This window comes from Fusarium poae, chromosome 1 (genome assembly GCF_019609905.1).
Source record: "Fusarium poae strain DAOMC 252244 chromosome 1, whole genome shotgun sequence".
NCBI classification, from domain to species: Eukaryota; Fungi; Ascomycota; class Sordariomycetes; order Hypocreales; family Nectriaceae; genus Fusarium; species Fusarium poae.
Window position 1 is genome coordinate 5,400,135 of NC_058399.1, and position 20,730 is coordinate 5,420,864.

The 20,730-nt window shown below is 48.9% G+C and overlaps 4 protein-coding genes across 4 annotated transcripts; 2 read left to right on the forward strand and 2 right to left on the reverse strand.

Moving 5' to 3' along the window:
• Positions 1-6,252: 6,252 nt before the first annotated feature.
• On the forward strand, positions 6,253-8,219 carry FPOAC1_001751 (uncharacterized protein; the record flags this gene model as incomplete). The annotated part of the gene is made up of 3 exons (XM_044846341.1): positions 6,253-6,612; positions 6,659-8,108; positions 8,158-8,219. 3 exons carry the CDS (start codon positions 6,253-6,255, stop codon positions 8,217-8,219), a joined length of 1,872 nt encoding a protein of 623 aa, XP_044712257.1.
• Positions 8,220-9,656: 1,437 nt separating this feature from the next.
• On the forward strand, positions 9,657-10,797 carry FPOAC1_001752 (uncharacterized protein; the record flags this gene model as incomplete). Its single annotated transcript, XM_044846342.1, has 2 exons — positions 9,657-9,807; positions 9,860-10,797. The coding sequence occupies 2 exons, from the start codon at positions 9,657-9,659 to the stop codon at positions 10,795-10,797; spliced, it is 1,089 nt and encodes a 362-aa protein (XP_044712258.1).
• Positions 10,798-11,202: 405 nt separating this feature from the next.
• Positions 11,203-12,336, reverse strand: FPOAC1_001753 (uncharacterized protein; the record flags this gene model as incomplete). Its single annotated transcript, XM_044846343.1, has 3 exons — positions 11,203-11,947; positions 11,996-12,245; positions 12,300-12,336. The coding sequence occupies 3 exons, from the start codon at positions 12,334-12,336 to the stop codon at positions 11,203-11,205; spliced, it is 1,032 nt and encodes a 343-aa protein (XP_044712259.1).
• A 2,542-nt stretch (positions 12,337-14,878) lies between these two features.
• On the reverse strand, positions 14,879-19,711 carry FPOAC1_001754 (uncharacterized protein; the record flags this gene model as incomplete). Its single annotated transcript, XM_044846344.1, has 2 exons — positions 14,879-15,094; positions 15,143-19,711. 2 exons carry the CDS (start codon positions 19,709-19,711, stop codon positions 14,879-14,881), a joined length of 4,785 nt encoding a protein of 1,594 aa, XP_044712260.1.
• Positions 19,712-20,730: the final 1,019 nt, after the last annotated feature.

The window sequence follows — 20,730 nt, forward strand, 5'->3', positions numbered from 1 at the left end:
AAACTGATATCAAGGATTGTTAGATTAGATGTACTAATTATCTGTTAAGTTGAGCATATTTGGTAAATTGGCTTCAACTAGCCAGCCAATACATATAATTTGTAGTTGTGATTTAAACCTGGAGAAAATAAATAGAGATTAAGATCACAAAGTCAACTGGCCAGCGTTACTTCATGATCCAAAATAAACTCGAGCTAAGAAGCATACTGATGCACTCTATTTGTACGTATATTATTTAGAGGGAATGGCGACCCCAGAGAGAAGAGACTGGGATGTATCGGCCATGTACTTTTGTTTGTGGATCTATTTAAGTGTTGAGGAGTTTATGAACGCAATGAGAAAGGAATGACCAAAGTATATCATGATATAGCTCGTCATATTAATTGTTATATCTTTTTGGTCAGGGTCATAGGTTGTTCTTGATGTTGATCTCGCAGACTCAAGGGTAGCCCAATATAGACGAAGATGGTGAAGATGAGTTGCTCAAGCGAGGACGAATCTCAGGCTCAGTACCATATCAATGCAAAATCATGTTTTCCAATGCCAAATGAGTTCCAGTGTCTCATATTGCCGTCTTGTCGCGTTCCTCATTTACAATGTTTAACAAGAAAACTAGGTCGTTAACTAGTAATGTAGCGAATACATCTTGACACAATTGTCAAAAATGGATTGCTAAGATCAAATGATACAATATAATAACCCTAGGAAAGACTCAAGCCCTACCATAGTCTATTCACCTTATCAATCGGCAAATTTATGATCTCTTTAGGCGCCGGAAGCTTGAATCAATACCAACATGACCATGTTGATATTGTCGAGCATCCTTGATCTGGGATTTGAGAGGCTTTTACACCCCTGCTCTGATGGTTAATCGACTTCAGCTGAAATGACATCTCATTTTTAATCCAGGTGTATCAAAGAGGCTGTGAAGAACGAGTACACTGCACAGTGTTTGTCGCAAGGACTTTGCAAACATCGTTTGGGTGTCCTCACCCCCGACTTCACATGAACTGGTGACAACTGTCTTGCCTTGCTTGTGAGGTCGTGGCTTGCTGCCTCGTGGTTGGATCGGTGTCAGCTGGTTCCGAAGAGGCGATGTTGCTTGACGAGGCTCGACAACAGCTCCGTAGCATGTCCCAGAAGAGACGAGACGTTCTGTATGGCTCAAGTCACATTTACTAGCTCGAACTGCAGCTGCAGCTGTGCCTGTGCCTGTAATAGCTGCAGGCGAGAGGCGAGGGCGGAGGCCTGCATGACGGATGCCGATGGACTGGCACTTTGGGGACGATTTCCATTATGGGTCGCGGGTTATTAGATGTTACCTCGTGTTGGTGCCTGATCTCCATTCAAGTCATCAAATCATATCTGTTTGTTTCTGTTTTTTATGGTGGCGATATCATGGAAGAAAGCCGTGAGGCTCGTCGAGATGGAAATGGGGCGTCACTGCGGCTGACGACGATCCCCCACTAACCCAAGCTAGTATGCAAGTTTGGTTGATGACAACATGCGAACAAGACATCAATTACGGTTGGTGATGTAGGTTTCTGATATTTGAGACAAGAAAATACTGTAGCTGGGCCAACTTGCGACCTGTGGGTGTAGTAAAAGACGGTCTCATGACTGTTTGTTCTTGTGAATCAAGTTCAAGTGAGACACGTGCTTCTATAAATGGTTGCAACCAAAAGGTTGGACATGTTGACGAGAGAGGTGAAGCGAAAGACGAGAGAAGTAATTGTGCATCTTCATCTTGATGCCTAGTAATGCAATACCTCAAGGATTCCTCCATATCCATATGCATGTCCGTAGATCGGTGAGCAAACACATGTCAACAGAGACCGGGGAGTAGATCCGTCTGCCGGAGCTTCTAGAGCATTTTGACGAGTTTCTGTCATCTTATTTTTTCGCCAGGGGTGGAGAGAACATGGCCGCGTGATCTATGAGCCGCCATCTCCGGGGGTAATGACAAGCGAGCGACGACGAGATGAGGCTAAGCTGGGATGTTCGCTTGGCTTAGGCGTTCTTCGGTTCCTTAACCTCAGGGATCTGGTTCAACAGCTTCGGGGATCAATTTAGTTTGTACGGATACAAAGTACAGAGTAGCCTTCACCTCTTTCTTCTTGCCTTGAGTATTTTCTATTGTTAGCGAGGCGAAATAAGGTAAAAGAATACGCTAGTAGGGCTTCTCGAACATTTTAATGACATATGAAAATTAAGAAACACGAGGCGAGCCGGACGAAACGAACCGAGCAAGAGAGAAATAGAGAAGAAAAAGGAGAGGAGGGTCCAGAAGATGAAGGCGACATGCTTCACCTACCAGTCGGGACTTTTGGACAAGGGAATTCTGCGACATAGGACATGAGCCTCATTAGAAAGAGATCCACCACGGATTGATATACTGAGTATCAAACAGAATGGACGTTGTAGTGAGCCGAACAGCAGCAGCAACAAGAACAACAACAATAACAACAACCCCTCAGCCCATCAGTGGACAATTTCCAGGGACCCGGGTCCCCTCGTTTCTCATCCCGGGGCTTACGGATACAGCGATACATACGGTCAACGAACGGCGACCCAAAGACTGGGGAGTCCCCTGAGATCAGGCAGACCAGGCCAGGCCCCCTGATATCGGCCCAGGTGGGCGGGTTAGGATGACCCTGGCTTCGTCATGGTGGACAAAGCAGTTCTCTGGTTCTGGAAAAGCAAAAGGGGCTTCTCGAGTATAACCGTCACTCACTATCATTGCCGTTGATGTGCATGTCTTGCGGCAGTGTCATGACGTGGATATACAGCAAGATGAGAGAAATGGCGTCTCCTAGGCGATGTTTGTTGATAGAACCCCCATCAATAATTCCTTTTCCCTCTGTTTTTCTGAGCAAAGTTTATTGTTGCTAACGTTAGTCGTTAGGCAGGTTTAGTGCTGATAGTTTCACACTGTAGACATCTTGTACTCCACTACATCCATTGATTAGGTGGCTTCCCGCCCGACGGGCCGTTGACATGTACTGCGGTACTTGGACGAAATCTTGTTGTATGGCAAGAGAAAAAAAGGCAAAATTTATTCTTAATCGGATTAGTCCCGGTTTGAGCAAAGGCAAAATCATGTTGTTAATTAATTAGACTTGGACTCATCTCCCACTGCACAGCCGCTCGGATACAATACTACGTCGTCAATGTTGAAGACGCTGTTGCATGGTCAAATATCATGGATGCTAATTATAAAGTCGGTGCCAAAAAGAAAGCCCAAAACGGCTTGTCAACAAAGAGCCGCAGATGGATGGATGCACGTGGCTTTTGGTCATGGTTTATGAGCATCTCAAAATACATACTAACCGACTGTCAAATCTCGCATGGAAGTACCGTCTAATTGAAGCCTCGCAAATCTTCTTGGCAGCCCTCCTGGGGACGATACGACATGATGGGCATCTCACAATAACCCAGTGCTACCATTCAGAACCGATACACAGGTTAAAAGCGAGACAAAGGAAAAAGCAATCAAACAACATGTCAGTCCGAGCGCGAACACGACAGTGAAAATAGGTTCATGAGGTCTTTGTCTTTGTGCAAGGTGATCACAACACGATGGATTGTAACCTACGCTATGGCATCGGGACCGTACAGTGGCCGCCAGTCTCTACTGTATCTTTACTAGCATCATCCGGGGAGACAGGCCGGCCATGTCATAATAGGGGTGTTGGAGCTAAACAAGACCAAGTAATTACTTTCCATCCTGCGTCCGTACATACTGTAGACAAACTCCAAGATGATACGCGGGTTACAGTACGATACCGACGGTCAAGATTTTCCGGCGGTAATGACAATCGACTTGCGGGACTGTTTCTCGACTCCCTATTATTATCTATTCTAGACTACCCCTTGGGAATTGTAATCAAAGTATTGGAACAGTACTACCTAATAGTGCAGGCAAGCTGAAAGGGTTCGAGGTTGTGCTCCAACGCTGGCTACCTTGTTCATACACAGCATGTCAACTAAGAATTGTACAATAATACAATGCAATGCAATTACAGTGTGTGCTTCACTTGAGTCAACAGTAGGTTTCATGCATCCTATCGAGTCAGGCTCTGACGATAAAGGCTTGTATTGTAACTCGCACTGCATAAGGATGCCCACCAAAACCTGATTTGAATGCATGTAATACCAGATCTGAATGCAGAGTGATATGCACAACATAAATTCGCTAGAGAACAATCCTTTAGTTAGAGACATAAACATAGATTGTAACGACAACAAACACAACAATTGGCGTGCCCAATGTTATGCGGTCCACTGAGCTAACTCGAACGCTGGACCTAGCCCAGATGACGTTGCTGATCTCGCACTGTTGTTGTGTCTGCCACAGTTGAATATTTGAATAAAGCACCTGATTTGTCCAGTGAATATCTACAAGATGGGATTATGATGTTTCGATTCGATAACCCTTCTAGAAAGACACCAACTTTGATATCCAATACGGGCAGTCAGCCTCTTCCAAAAAGGCTGACAATGCCAAGTAAAGAGGTGGCTTGTGACTTGCGGTAGAGCCTCGACAGGCCAGCCTCCCAGGCTCATCGTCACTTTTTTTCACAAGCCCCCACATTGAGCTAAAGTTGAGAAATGCATTTTATTTTTTCTTAGCATGGAGCCTAATGTTAAGCACAGTGCTGTGATGCATAGATAAGTGATTAAGTATCTTGCAATCGAATGAAGAGGCAAAGTCATAGCATTATATACTTTATGACCATGCTGTATATCTCAATATGCATCCATTCAATCTCAAGCTTTCAAGGGCATCTCAGGGGATGCTGATCCACAGTGGGCTTCCCAGCAGGAGGTAATTGAACAGCGCTGAAGACCCCACCAATTTACGCCATGGGTAGGTACCTCTTGCGGGTGGCTTATCACTGTACGCGCACTGTCAGGACTCTCCATCTCATCATCTCTCATGGGTCCCAGGCTCTTGGGGATCAGAAAAGTTGGCTGCTTAAATGGGAAGAGACAAAAATAGTGAGTTATACTGTCTTTATCTGGGGGTGGATTATCATAGCAATTATTTTGTTATCTTGAACTTCAAAAGTCATCTTTTCTGTTCCCCCCCTAGCAAGACCAGACCAGACAAGGCAAGGTCAATACAAGACAGGAGGGAAAAATTAAGGGCCTCCACTCCTACTACCTGGCCCGACTCTTGACTTTGGAGAACAGAACCTAAGAAGAGCAGGAAGTAAGAAAAAAAAGGGCACCAGGTAACGAGAAAGCGCTGTCACCTCCCCAACCACAATCCATCCACCTTCTTCCAAACCCCCGTCTCCCGTCTCCCGTCCGCCGTTTTCCCGTTCCATCCAGATCATCACGGACATTTACTGGGACTTGTTCCATCTTCTTTTTCTTCTCTCCTCCCCCTCTACCTTCCTCTTAACCCCCTTTCCTCAATCCTTCTTCTTCCCCTCTCCTCCCCCCAATTTTTTGTCGACATCTCCCAGTCACTTACCCTCTTCTCTCTCCCTCCCTTTGATTACCTACTCCTCTGTAGTTCGCAAATCTGGTTCGTCCAGAGCTTCAGCCCTTACGTCGACGAAAATCCACGACTTTTTGCAACCAACGAGAGACGAGTTTGCCGCGCGAATCCAACCCACTCCCCTTTTTCGCAACACTATTTTATTCAATAGCAGTCTGAAATAGTGCCTATTTGGAACGTCGCTATTCGTTTCCTGATATATTTGGTTTGCAGTCTTGGTTGCATTACCTGCTGAACAACGAGTCAAAAAGTAGCCTCTGACGTTACTCCGCCACTTTCGCTGGAATCCTGAACTTGACAGGACTTGACTCGAAAGGCCTCCTTCGCTTTGCCATAAAAGGTCCACGACTTGAGACCTGCTATCGGTGCCCGCTTTGGTTGCCTAGCGACAACATTTACGACAGATACGTCAAAACGGACCTTACATTCTAGTAGGGTTAACTCGGCTGCAAATCTTGAGGTTGACATTGCGGGACTCTTGAGCGTGCTCATTCAAGTTCGTGGCTGCGTTTTGTGCTTCATTTCTTAGCTACACCGCTTACGACCGAAACGAACATCGGACCCGGATCGACGATTTTGATGCCGCATCATTAGATTTTATTGAGCATCTAATATCTTTTGCGACGCGCATCTTTAAGCCAACGTAAATCTTGCGTTGCCATCATAACAACATCAACACTCTGGTATAGTCGACTGCTGGGTAAAATCAGCAGCTCCTTGCCAAACTGGATCCAATCATCACAATGTCGCAACAACCGCACGACATGAGCTACCATGATTATGGTGCCTCCAACAACCGTTCCCCGAACTCGAGACAGAACTATGCTACTGCTGGTGGCTTTTCTGCTGGACTCTCACTACCCCGCCAGACCCAACGCCCATTTGACGCTCCTCTAGGCTCATCTGCGCTCTACCCTGCCGACAGGATCGCAAGTGGATACAATCATCGAGGTATGGAAAACATGGCTGGTAATATGCAGGGCTACATGCTGGACAACGGCCAGGCTTGGAACTACAACACAAATGGCATCGCCACCGTTAACGGAGCCGTAAATGGCCCTGGTCGACAGCGAAACGTGAATCGCCGAGCTGCTCTCCCTCAGGTATGTAGCAATAACAGAATAAAAGGACTAGACTGACCAAAAGTAGACATGGACCGATCACAGCGGTCTTGGCATTCACGGTAGCCATGGCGGCATCCAGGGTTATCAAGGTGGAATGGGCAACAACCCAATGTCAAATGGCAACCTCCGTGTTGAGCACCCTGGATCTCACGGATCTCCCACAGACCTTCGATCAAACACCTCCGATGCCGATCAGCTCATTCCCACTGCTATTGTGATCAAGAACATCCCCTTTGCAGTCCGCAAGGAGACACTGGCTTCCATCATGCTCGAAATGCACCTTCCTCAGCCATATGCTTTCAACTACCACTTCGATAACGGTGTTTTCCGTGGTTTGGCTTTCGCCAACTTCCAGTCCGCTGAGGACACACGTATGGTTATTGAAGCCATGAACGGAATGGACGTTCATGGTCGCAAACTGCGTGTTGAATACAAGAAGATGCTCCCCGAGGCTGAGCGAGAGAGGATCGAACGTGAGAAGCGTGAACGCCGCGGCCAGCTCGAGGAGCAGCACAGGGCTCCTATGCTGCACCAGCAGAGCTCCATCCAGTCCCTCGGTAGCCTTTCGCAGTCTCAGGCCCGAGGACCCACACACCTCGGCATGCTCGACGCATCTCGCGTTCAGTCTCCCTCAATCAGCATGCCAGGAGACGTCGATCTGAACGACCCTCAGACCCTCGAGTTCTACACTGAGCTGGTTATGTTCCGCCGTGATGATTCTCGTGAGGTTCTAGTTTTCCCCCCAGGTATCGCCCCTGAGCACCGCCGATCCATCCACATCCTCGCACACAACATGGGTCTTGAGCATCAATCCATGGGTGAGGCCGAATCTCGCCAGCTTACTGTGCTCAAGAGACAGCAACCATCGCCCACTACCAACATCCACAGCCAGCCAGCCACCAGTCTTGATATGCACAAGCGTGGACTCAGCCGTGCCGCTACCTTTGACTTTGCTGCGGATCGCGAGACGAGGGCTGCCAGCAGCAACTATGCCCATGCTATGGGTCGACAGGGCCCCACCCTTGAGCTTCCCGGAAGCCCTGATGGCAACAGCATTCCCAACAATCTCCGAGCTGCCAAGAGCTTTGCCGATCTCCGATCTTTCACCCCCAGCCCTTCGCAGGCCTCTTCCAGCTACCTCGCGCCTGCTGGTATGAACAACATGGGTGGTGGCTCCAACGCTCGTTTCAACGACTACATTGGAGGGAACATGTCTCCTTCCGGTCACCCCAGCAGTGGTACTCCTGGCCCCAAGAATGACCAGGCTCTTCTCAACAGCCTTAGCAACATGAACCTAGGATACGATTCTAGTGCTATGCAGAGCCAGGCACGAAGCACCCCTGGCGCTATCGGCAGCCAGCGTCCTGGTAACAGCTCTAAGGGAGCTCCTGAGCGCCAGCCCCGTGGACCCGAGTTGGAGTTCAACTCTGGATTTGCGGGACGACGAGCCAACGGCCACGCCACTCGCGGCAGCGGTATGTCAAGTGAACCGGGACGATTGAACATGGACTAATTTCAACATAGATTCGTCCGACAACGGAGCTCGTGTTGGTTCAAGCTCCACCAACGCCTCGCGATATCACTGAGTGTGATTGTTCGCTTACCCCTGGCGGGCCAAGCCTAGAGCGACGTTGAAGCCAGTCGCCGGCTACAATTGCGCGTTGATTAACGACAACGAAAACGACGCATCGAATTTTTTACATCGCATTTGCTATTACGAATTGTAATATTTACATACCTGGGGAAGTGATGGCAAAGCTATTGCCTTATCCTGTCTTGTTAAACCCCATTGCATATAGTTTACGTGGGAATGGTTTTATGACTTTTGAAGATTGTTGGGGACGAGAGTGGCCCATAAGTGTGGCCGACTTGATGACAGCTACCGATGAGAGAGTATGGGATAGGATATCTGGATACACATTGTTTTCAACACACCTGGGCAACCAAACATGGAAGGTCACGAACCCGCTTGGCAACACGCATAATCTGGAATACCCTCGCCTGTACCCCGACAAGACCTACGACCACTACCTGACGATTATGACGCTTTTACGACGTTACGTCTAGACAGCTATACTGGCTTCTCCTCATCAGGCTGTGTACATCGCCAGCGATGGGAGGAGTTGCCTCGGCGACTACAACCTACTACTATACCCACCAAATAATTTCTGTCTAGGCGCTGCTCCTGGCATGACCGCGACGATGAAGACGATATGGAGACGCCCGAGTCCGGCTATTGGACTACAGGGCACGCAAAGGGCGGCTGAAGTTGGAGTGAAGGCCGCGTTGGAATGGAAAAGAAAAAAGTTACAATATCTGGTTCTGCATTATTTGCTCGATTGCTTTAGTTGATGGTTTTGCTACAGTTTCTGTTTTCTTGTATGCCTAGTTGGCTGGAGTGATGGGCCTCTGCCGTTTCGAATTAATCCTGAGTTTGCCTGGTAGCGGCCGTGAGGAGAGGCGAGTGCATGTATGGTATAGCGAGTATAGTAGGTGTTTTGAACACGAATAAGAAGATGATCAGCGAGGCCAGAAGACATGAGTGAGTGATATGATGTGCTTTTTACTGTCATGTGTGTTTGCTGTATCATGTTGGTATCATGTTAGTGTCATGAGTGAATGATGCCTGAGGTTGTCTTTTTTGATTGACCACGCTTGATGCCTTTGTAGAAATATCCTTTCCTTTTCTTTCCCTGTATGTTTTATCTATCAAATTGTCAAAGGACGAGAAAACTCAATCTGCATGATTCTTTCAACTCTGTCGTCTTGATTATTAAGACGTTTCTTCAACGTCCGGCATTAATACCTGAAACGATCTAGTTCCCTTTGCTGATAGGATAACTTCTATCCACCAACAGCGACGTCATCTCCACTTGTAAGAGCATTGACTGAGAGTTGACGTTAACGTTGACGTCGAATCCATTCACTCGTATTTATTCTCCTTCTTTTTTCTTCCTCTTTCCATCATGACTAGTTTCATATCTTCTTATTTACCTTTCAGAAAATCGGAAAGTACAGCGAATATGGCAACTCCCGAGACCAACAAGCAATGGACCACTGGTCAGGATGGACTTGATAAGCTACAGTTTGGAGAGGGAAAGGTCCCGCAGCCCAAGGATGGAGAAGTCCTTGTCAAGATCCATGCCGTTGGCTTGAACTATCGTGATACTGAAGGTATTTTGTTAGCACCTTTTGTAAAGAAACATCATTAGGCTAACTGCAAAAGTCATCAATGGCGATTACAACCACCACGCCTCTGTCCAAGACACTGAGGCTCTAGTGCCCTGCTCCGATATGTGTGGTACTGTCATCCAGAGCTCTTCTCCAAAGCTCAAGACGGGCACTCGCGTCATGTCCATCTTCAACCAGACCCATCTCACCGGCCAAGTCGTTGAATCCGACATGGCCTCCGGTCTCGGTTTGCCTCTCTCCGGTGTTCTGACAGAGTACCGATGCTTCTCCGCCGACAGCCTCGTCACTGTCCCGGATTACCTTTCTGACGAGGAGGCTGCCTGTTTGCCCATCGCAGCCGTCACCGCCTGGATGTGCATCAACGGCATGCGACCTCTAGGCCAGCCCGCCGACGGCAACAAAAAGAAGGAGTCAGTTCTCCTCCAGGGCACGGGTGGTGTCGCCATCGCTGGTCTTCAGATCGCAAAGGCAGCTGGCCTCAATGTAATCATCACTTCGTCATCCGACGACAAGCTTGAGCGCGCCAAGAAGGACCTAGGTGCCGACACTGGCATCAACTATCGCACGCACTGGGAGTGGCAGGACCCCGTCATGGAAGCCACCGGTGGCCGCGGCGCCGACATCATCTTCGAGACAGGCGGCGCGCGTACGCTGCGCAAATCGTTCGACTCGGTTGCTTTTGGCGGTTTGATCAACTGCGTCGGATATCTGTCCGGCAAGGAGGAGGAGCAGGATACTGGTGGCAAGGTCGGTGTCAACGTGCTTGCTCTGCGAAGGAACGTCACGCTCAAGGGTATCCTCAACGGACCCAAGGATAGATTTGAGGAGATGGTTTCTTTCTACGAGAAGCACTCTATTCATCCTGTTATCTGCAAGACTTTTAGTTTTGAAGAGGCGAATAAGGCGCTGGAGTATTTGACCAGTGGACAGCACTTTGGAAAGGTTGTTGTCAAGGTCTCAAAGAGCGGATAGAGGATGGGATATATGAATCTCTAAGCCGATAAATGAATGAATAGACATTTTTTACATAAGATCTGGGAGTAAAGTTATCACGGCGCATTGGAGACTCACTATTCTGCATCAGACTCTTGTCAGGATGCACAACGAGGTCAGATTCACAACGGCTACCTGCCCTAAGGGCATTAGAAAAACTAGCCGCTAGAAGCATAAGGAACGAAATTAGTAGGCCAGCTCATGCTGCTTAGATCACGCTTCTTAGGTTGTTTATTTTTGTACCCTAAGACTAAGGAGACCAACTTTTCTGTTACCCAGTAGCCTGCCACGGCATCATGATGGACTGGGTTCGAAGACTTGTATTAGGTTGTGCATTCCTACCCGATCTCGGCCTTCGTTTCGTCTATGAAGCGAGCATGCTTATTACAAAACCTTAGGAACAACCCGTACGTTGGAATCTATCAGGTCCATCCTATTGACCAACGGTGCAAATACAAAATCCTGAATAGGCTTAAGGATAAGTACAGCCTGATTAATACGCCATCCTAGCAGAGGAACCAGAGCTCCGACCAAAGCATCAGTGAGGAAATGGTTTGCCGTTGCAACAATCGTGATGAGCATAGCAGCGGGCCAGAGAGGAGCGACTATGCGCATGAAGCGATGCGGAGAGAAGCGACACATGCAAACGGCAAAGAAGAGAGACGTTCCAAAATGCAAACTCGGCATCGCGGCGATGGTCAACTGGAAACGATTGTTGTTCCAGACGTTGGAGCCACCAGCTTTGCTGTGTAGAACATCGACGAAGCCGTACTCAGGAGGTAGTAAGCGAGGAGGTGAACAACGCCAGAGGGTCACGATGACGAAAGCGATTGCATTATCAACTGCAATGGTGCGACGAATTCGTTGAAAGGTCGATGGCGGGAGATAAGTGTAGATGTATATGAGAAAGAGAATACCAACGCTGATGTGTGAGTAGTAGATCTTGGCGAGGACGGACATGAGCCATTGTTGTTCGGACATCATGTATGCCTGGAAACGTTGCTCAATATAGAGACCAAAGAAGGATTCAAGATGGAGGATTTGGAGAGCATGGTCTCTGGCGCGGTCGAAGATGTCTTCATTACCAGCAATTGCTCTGGCCGATACAGCTCGAAGGCCTTGATATATCCTACACTATGTTAGCAATCCTTTTGTACTATTCGACTATAGTACACACCAGTATGTCAAGTTCCAGTACCAAATCTCTATTAGAAACGGAAAAGTGTTGAAGAAACGTGAAAGAAGAGCGAAGAACAAGTTGGGAGCTTTGCGTGCAGGTCGTTCGTTTTGGAGTAAAGCTGGCTTTGGGGATGGCGAGTCGATATATCGTTGACCAGTTTCGACATCTTCTGAGGATTCATTGTATATCACCTGGGTATCTTTTCGTCTGTTGATGAGACATCCTACAGTGAAGGCGAGAACAATGACTATAGTAGGACATTAGATATTGGTGAGTGGTGGTTTTGTTGAATCTTACTTACACACTGGCTCTACCACATTCTTGGAAGCTGTCACCATGGTTGCGAACAATATTTGAGCTAGAAAAACAAACGAATGCCAAGACAATGTCGAAAAGAGTCGTACATATAGAAACACAGTCTAGAGAATGTGGTGGTTCAAAACTGTCCAACCGTATAGCAACCTAGACCAAAAAGGAAAAGAGGGAAAAGGAAGAGGAAGAGAAAGAGAAAGAAAGCGACTGAGAGGGGAGAGACGTATAGTAATAGTCAAGATCCATATATATTCATGGTTACACCAAGTTATCAGCATATGGGGTAAGATAGACAAAACAGGGAAATCAGGCACGAGACGCAGTAATTAATGACGGGAAAAGCTTGTCATCGGAGAATAGGAAGCCGCTCTGACACTGAAGAGGCTGGCTGTCAATGTCACACAACCTTGCAGGTGTCTATTATATGCTCTTTCTGTACATGTCAGGAGATTTCACATGTACCAAGATCCTTGGCGAGCATCGGGTACACTTCAAGGGTGTACGCATCAGTTTTCTCTCTACCTGAAGGCCATCGGACTATATCATGACCTATTGGACGACTATACGGCCTGACAAGAAGTTGATCTATTTCTATTTGTAGTATATCGGTACGTGTTGTGTTCCCTGTGTCTATTCTCTTAGCATAAGCTCACCTCAGCTATCTCGACATATCATATATGCACAGCTTGTCACTTTACAACCAACGCACCAATGGAAGAACCACGATATGAAAAAATGCAATAAGCTTAACTCTCGTGCTCGTTACCGTTTTCGCCTCGATGGCTCCTCAACGAATCAAAGTCGCAGCGGCACAATTCACTGCAACTGGGCGAGACTTAATCTTGGAGGGTTACATTATATGTACCGCAGTGAAAACATGGAAATACATACTGTTATGAACTTGGCAAGAAATCATTGGATGGAACAATCTTTTGTGCAACCGTTGTAGTACAAGTTATCTAGGTTGAAGCTTGATAGAGTTCCCTGCAAGGACACCAACCCTTGATCTTCAAAACACTAACCACTTACAAAAATCAAACACATCTCCAAGACTCTAAAACAAAAAAAAAAAAGAATGCATACAAATCGCAAAAAGATAGGTCTCGGAGGGAGTCGAACCCTCGCTGGCGGAATCAGAATCCGCAGTCATAACCGTTAGTGATAAATGATAAATGTAAATATGACGAGTGGTGTTATGGACGCTTCTGTTTCTATGGGGAGTTCTATTTTCTATCTCATCTCCATGTTTCTCGATAGGAAACTTGCACACATAATCACATCCACTCTTGTTATGTGTTTATTGTCGTGCGCAAGGTTGCTTATCGCGTTCCTTCCCATCTTTTTGATATCTAAAGTGGCTGCTTATTCAGTGTCTTGTACCAGTTATTGCACTAGAGTTGATTAGCTTGAAAACCAATTTGATTGAATTGGGAACTTGTAGTCATAACCATGTGTTTCCCATGAATTTTACTTATAACGAATCTTGGATAAATTAATTATTTTGGCAGCATAATTCTATCAGAGTGTTATAGATGATGATTCCTTGCAACCCGGCGACTCGGGTTTGAATCTGACTCCGAGACTGAGGTTCAAGATGCCCGTTCCGACTTCCGGAGTGCGCGGATACCCGGTAATGTGGTTCATTAAATCGGACGGGATCAGATACAAGGTATGACCCATGGGAGACTTGGTGTTTGGCCTCGGCTTAAGATCTTTATGACATGGCATGAGACGACAAACATGCAATCATACACACTACTTTACCAACAGCATGTGTTGTCCACTGTATGATTTGCCACCTCATCTACTGGAGTAGCTAATTGCTCTTATTTGAATGTAGACTCAAGCACTAGATATCAGACGTCACACGAGAAACCACACGCATCAAGTCCAAGCATGCCCCTTATTCTAGGGCTGAAATGACACGCCGCCAAAAAGCTTGTCTAACATGACATTTGACGCTCATTTGCCGAGAACTTGTATCCATTACCATCCGCAGCTTCCGAAGAGACCAAGAACATGCCCAGGGGATGACATTACACAAGTTCACATGAAAGCACTCCCGACTTTGATAGCAGTCTGACCATACATTGGCACAGACGATGGAATATCTTGGACTGGTAGCACAACACACATCAAATCTCATAGCAACTCATACATTAATTACCAAAAACTAAGTCAAAGAGAAACTGTTCGTTTCCTCTGTATCCTCCGCAAACACTCCATCCCCATCCTCCCCTTCTCCGGGGTATCATAGCATCCCAAATGTGATAACAACTCCAATGCCTTCGCAAGTAACATGATACCAAATTGCATCGCGAGAAACATGCCACGACACCATAAAACATCGTCATCCTAATAATGCACATGCATGTCTTTTTTCACCAATCGTGAAACGTTCCGAAATGTTCCCATGTGAAATCATATCTTCCCAGCGTGGTGTACACTGTCATAGACGCATCTTCTGGCCCACGACAAACCATCATGTTTCCATGATCTGTCTCGTTAGACAAGAATCTGATCGTCAGCAGGGATTCCTCCAGATTCTAGTGCCATAGTAGTGTTCGATTACTCGTAGCGTCTCGGGGCACCACAGATGTCAAGCACTCGTTCTGATGTTCGGATAATCCAGTCAAGCTTGGCTCTCTCAAGGTTGGCGAGGAAGGGATCGGTAGGGAAACCATCCTGGATGCCACCAATGAGAGGCTGAATGCGTCCAATAAGGAGCTGCATGGCCGAAGTCGTGCTCTTGATGATATCGCGAGCGCCGGATTGGTCCCATTCCTGCAATGAATTAGTTACGCCCGTATAAGTAAGTAGGCTTGGACTTACAAAGTTGGGAAGGCTCTCCGCAAACGCGTTAAGGGCCATTTCGATCCATTCAATTTCCTCCTTGAGACGAGCATTTGGCTTTAGGTTCTTCGAGATAGTGGCAATCACAACAAGAAGAATCAGGAGAGGCATGTTCTCAAACTTCTTGGGAGGGAATCGGCTGAGGCAGCGGCGGAAAATCTCTTCCTCGCGGCCACTCTGGATCCACTGAATCATGGCATCCTGGTAACGGCCCTCCTGAATAGCCTGCTCAACAATCCTGATGCGCTGCATCAAGTCATGGTCCGCTTCGGGTTCAGTCTGGTTACGCTGACTGGCGTATGCACCAGCAAGGGCACCAACACTCGCAGTAGGAGCCACGTAGTCCGAAGCCTGTTGGGACGCCTGAGGGCTGTTCACATGCTGCGAACCTCGGGCGTACTGAGGGCTGCCAATGAACTGTTGAGCTTGGCTAGCGGCCTGACTCGGGTGGTAGCTGCCAGTAAGACTTGCCTGAGGGTGATGCTGGCTGGATGTGGCATATCCATGATGCGGGACAGGTTGGCCGTGGCCAGCAGTCTGAGGGATTCCAGAGAGCTCATGGACAGGTTGTTGCTTAAACTTGAGGAATTCCGCGTGGAGAGCGGCCTGAGAAGCGGCCATGGTCTCAACAATTCCAGAGAGATGGGTGATGTGAGACGTCAACTGGTCGATCTTGGCACTGTCGGCAGCATGCTGAGACTTCATGTACTCAAACTGGTCATGGTATTGCTGATGCAGCTCGCCGGCAACACGCTGCGACGCCTGAGTCGCAATGTTAGTGAAAGTAGGGGTGAGTCGCTGAGTCAGTGTTGCGATAACTTCCTGCTGAACGTTCGTGGTGACAGTGTTACCAACTCGTTCCGAGATGGACTTGACAAAATCACCAGAGCGCAGAGACCTGTTGAGCGCATGAGGAAGGGAATTCTGAATCTCCTTTTGCACACAAGAGGCAAGGTGGGGTTGCAGCTTGTTGTCGAGAAGATCGCTGACAGCGGCACCCGCCTTGTCGCCAATGGCGGGGATGACAAGCTCGGTGAATTGGTGGTGGATAAGAGCCTCTAGGACCTTCTGAGTGTTTTCGTTCAGCACCTCCGAAACCATATCAAGGAGTTTAAGTTGGTGCTGGTTGAAGTTCTCGTCCCGGACACGGATATCGTCATCAATCTTGCCATGGAGGTTCTTGAAAGATGATTTGAGTGTCTCGCCAACGCTCACATTCAGACGAGACTCGAGTCCAGAGATGGCAGCATCCAGTGCCTCAGAAGAGACAGAAGGCGCAGTAGTGTTGTTTGCGCCCTTGGCGTCCTTATTGCCAGCACGAGGTGTAGCACCGTTGGTGGCAACATCACCCTGGTTCGCCGCATTCTTCTTCTTTCGTGATTTCCGCTCTGGCTTCTCAGACTGGGACTCCTTGGCGGACTGGATGGGCGTTTCAGCCTCCTTCGGCTCAGTCTTTGCCTTGGCTGGGGCAGCCGGCTCAGGTCCACGCTGAACAGACTCGGCCTGGGATCCGGGAGTGGGCTGTGCGTTCTCCTTGTTGGACCCACGGTTGACAATACGGACAGCAGGTTCTCCGTTGCTAGCAGGAGTTGGGGTCTCGGCAGGCTGGGGAGCCTTGAGCTTCGAAACAGTGACGACATTCTGAGCGACAGCGTCAACTGCGTCGAGGACCTTGTTGTCCTTGGACCATCCGAGCTCAGTCTGCTTGACGAGCAGGCAAGCAACACCCTTGGAGTGCATGGCATACAGTTCAAAGAGGGTAGGTTCGTCAGCGTCTTGGACCATGGCAGGTGTACCAAGAATGTCAAGACTTCGCAGAATACCTCGGTTGGCGAACGAGTACTCTCGCACACCACTAATGACAGCGGTACTATCCGGCTGAGGAATGGAGGAGTCCTGAGCGACAAGTCGCTGGATGTACTCGGCCTGCGAAACGCTCTTGAGGTTATACTTAGGTGCCGACAAGTGCGCAAAGTAGATCGAGTTTCGTGTGGGGTGGCCAATGACAATCATGCCAGTGGCGGAGTGGTACATGACACTACAGACGGCGTCTGACTCCTTGCTGTGAGGCAAGTTGAACTCCTGCACGGGCTTGCCAAGGGCAAGATCCCAAAGCTGCAGAGTGTGGTTCTGCTTCATTCCGACAATCATGTATCGGAGAGCACATCGCTTCTGGTAGGGTCGCTGCTTGTCGAGGAGCAGGACCGAAGTAGGCCAGGCCTTCTCACCCTCAGGAGTGGTGGCAAGTGTCATCAAAGGTTCCTTGACCTCGAGCGAGGTCTGTGCAGGAATGGGAGCACGTGGATCACAGCCCTCCTTGACAGCGGTCAGGTCTCGAACATCCCAGAACTTAACCCGACCAGACTTATCAAGAGAGACGATGACAGAGTCGTCCTGACTAAAGGTGAAGTCCTTGCCGGCCTTACCAGTGTTGATCTTCAAAGAGCATTGTTTGGCAAGAGTTTCTGTGTCGACAACACGATCGTGGCCTGGCTTGAACAAGTTGTTTTGCAAAATGTAAGAGGGCCAAATGAGGTTGATGGATTTGCCGCGACCAACGGCAAAGTACTCGGGGTGAATGGTGGAGGTGCGAGCGCGGGTCTTGAGAACACCGCCAGGGGCGTCACCCTCCTGGGAGCTCATGGGAGGCAGAGCAAAGCCGTACTGCTCCATATGAGTATCCTCGATGTGATCCTTCTCGCCATCGCGAATCTGAACCCAATAGACTGTGCCGCTGATGCCAGTTCCGATAATGGCCTCGCGGTGAGCGCCTTCGTGATCAGTAGGGGTGACAGACATGGCGACGTTGAAAATACGGTCCTTGGTATCGGTAAAGATCTTGGCATCCTTACCATCCTCCTGTCGAATGACACGGAGACCTCCCTGCTTGGACATACCGTAAGCCATGTAGTTCTCCGTGGCAGTGTACAGGTTGCGATCGATCTGGTCGAATTCCTTCTTCAGTCGAGCGATATCCATGATGGTCTCGTCACGGAACTGAGGTCGCGGTTCGGTTCCCTCTTCCTGAAGCGTGATGGAAATCCACGGCTTCATTGGGAAGTTAAAGACCTTGACGGGAGGAATCTCCTTTTCTTCAATTACGACAATCTCATCCTGGTCGGCGCTCTCCCAGCTATCAGCAACACCGTGAGCAGCTTCGTCAACAATCTCGCGAACGGTCTCAGCAACCTCAGCGGAAAGAGCAGCCTCGAGAACACCCTCGTTGTCGCTACGGTCGAGCTCAGCCTGAATAGCTTGAGCGGCATGTTGAGCGCTGTCTTCGAATTCCTTCTCGGACTTTGCCTTGCGCATCTCGTTCAGACCCTGGGCAATTTCAGCCTGGGCCCGTTCGTACTCGGCGCGTTCAAGTGCCTCAGTAGCGTCATGATCAGCCTGCTCAGCAATGTCCTCAACCGCCTCCGCAACTGTCGCCTTGGCCGCAGAATTATGGTTCTCGAATTCGGAAGCGGGGGGTGTGCCCTGCTTCACGGAATGGTGAGACTGAATGGACGCAGTTCGGGTTGCTTTGCGACGGATCTGGTGAGGAGACGTTGGGAAAGCAGTTCGCTCACTACCGGCGCCGACGGAATGGTCGGGGCGGTGGGAGTGATGCGAGTGGTGTGAATGATGCGAAGCAGCGGGCGAGTCCTTCTTGAGAATCTGGAAAGGCAGGGCGCTAGGTGACTGCGCGGCGTGACCGTGACTCTGGCTCTGAGGAGAAGACTGAGCAAGGTTTCCCAACAGCTGCTGGAAAAGAGCTGCTGCATCAGGCTGGTTATCCTGAGAGGCGTAGTAAGAGTCGGAAGCGTTGGAAGGAGCATGGGAGCCGGCGTAGGATTCGGATTGGCGGTGCTGGAGGTTGGAAAATTGGCCGCTGTGCGAGTGCTGGTGCTGGCCGTACTGCTGCTGGAAAACGCCCGAGTAGCGGGCGGTTTCAGCGGGAGCGTTTCCGGGGGATTGAGGCGTAAGGTTTGCCGAGCGTGAAGCCTCGCTCAAAACCGAATGCTGCTGGTCACCTTGACTAGGTTTGGGACGGTTGAGGAGATTCAGCAGGTAGGAACGAGTGTCAGCAGGAGGCGAGCCGTTACCGAAAGGTTGCTGCGGGTGGGCTTGCTGCTGCTTTTGTTCCTCGGGCTCATGGGCGCCACGCATAAGAGCAGCCAAGAGGCCAGTAGGATCAGCGGAGGAAGGTGAGGGCTGGTGAATCTGAGCAGGCAAAGGGCTCTGGATTATTCCGCGACCCTGTTGGGCATGCTGCTGGAATTGACTAAACTGATGCATCTGAGGGTCAGGCGACATCTGCTGGTGACGCTGCTGAGTATGCTCCTGCTGCTGCAATTCCTGAGGCTGCTGCACTGGCTGGACCGGCTGCTGTTGCTGCTGCGGGTTGTGGCCATGAGCGCGAGCTTGCGCAGCTTGACTCTGCAGCTGAGAGCCGCCTGAGCCACTGAACTTGAGCAGGTTCAGCAGATTAGCAGTGCGATCAGTGTTGCTCGCATTGGCGTTGGCTGGCGGCGTGGGAGCCGCAGGCATGTCGAGATTATCCATGACAGCAGCCTAGGGGGAGGGGAGGTTGCGGTTGCGGACTCGAAAAGAGCTCCCGCTTGGTTTTGGGGGTTTGTTTGAATCTGAAAGTGATTCAGAGACGAAGGGGAAATGCGGCGAAAGGGAAGCGGAGGCGGAACGAAAGCAAAGCAAACGGGCCGACCAGATTCCGGAGAGAACGCCAAGTGAAAGGATGAAAATGAGATGAAGAGGATGAAAGAGAATAAAAAAGGAGAAAAGGATGATAGAATTGTATGGAGAAATCAGATGCGATTCTATTTTTCTTACTCTTTGACTCTCGTCTTCAAGGATGAGGTGAAGGGTAAGGTGGTTGACCTGGGAGAGGGAGAGGGAAAAAAAAACAAAAAGTCGCGAATGGATGATGATGACGGTGAAAAGGCAAGGTACCTTCTGTAAAATGGCTGGTAAGTGGCACTGGCACTTGGCCGGCACTGGCACAGAATTGGTAACCTCTTTAAGGACCTAAGCCTAAGGTACCTGTAGGTAGGAGGGTGTGGTACCTTTCTTAGCTCCAACTCCAACAAAATAAAGCTAACTTAGTACCTAGCGGGTAACGGATGTTTGCAGAAAGTAAAGGTGATGATGAATGAATATGTAGTTACATAACAAGCAAGTGGAATCATCTGCGCACTGACTGATGCTAGTGTTTGGGGATTCCTGTCCGATCGCTCATTGACTTTGGTCTCCAATAATGAGCACTGGCTGATGCTGTCCATAGCAGCCCAAAAGCTTTGAGTAAAACACGGGTACCAACTGACAAGGTGACGGGAAAGAGGGAGAATGTTTCCACCTCACTATTCCCCGATTGCAAGGTATGGAAGGTAACGCACAGGAGGGAGGGAGCTAAGGTACAAGGATCGAGTGACGTGGTTGATTCGGGCTGGTTGATTATATTTTTGTGTGTGTATGTGTGTTGCTTGTACCTCTAAATGTCGAGTTTCTTTGACCACGCGTATCTCGATTGCCAAAAGAAATATTCCACAAGGAACGAACGAGATTTA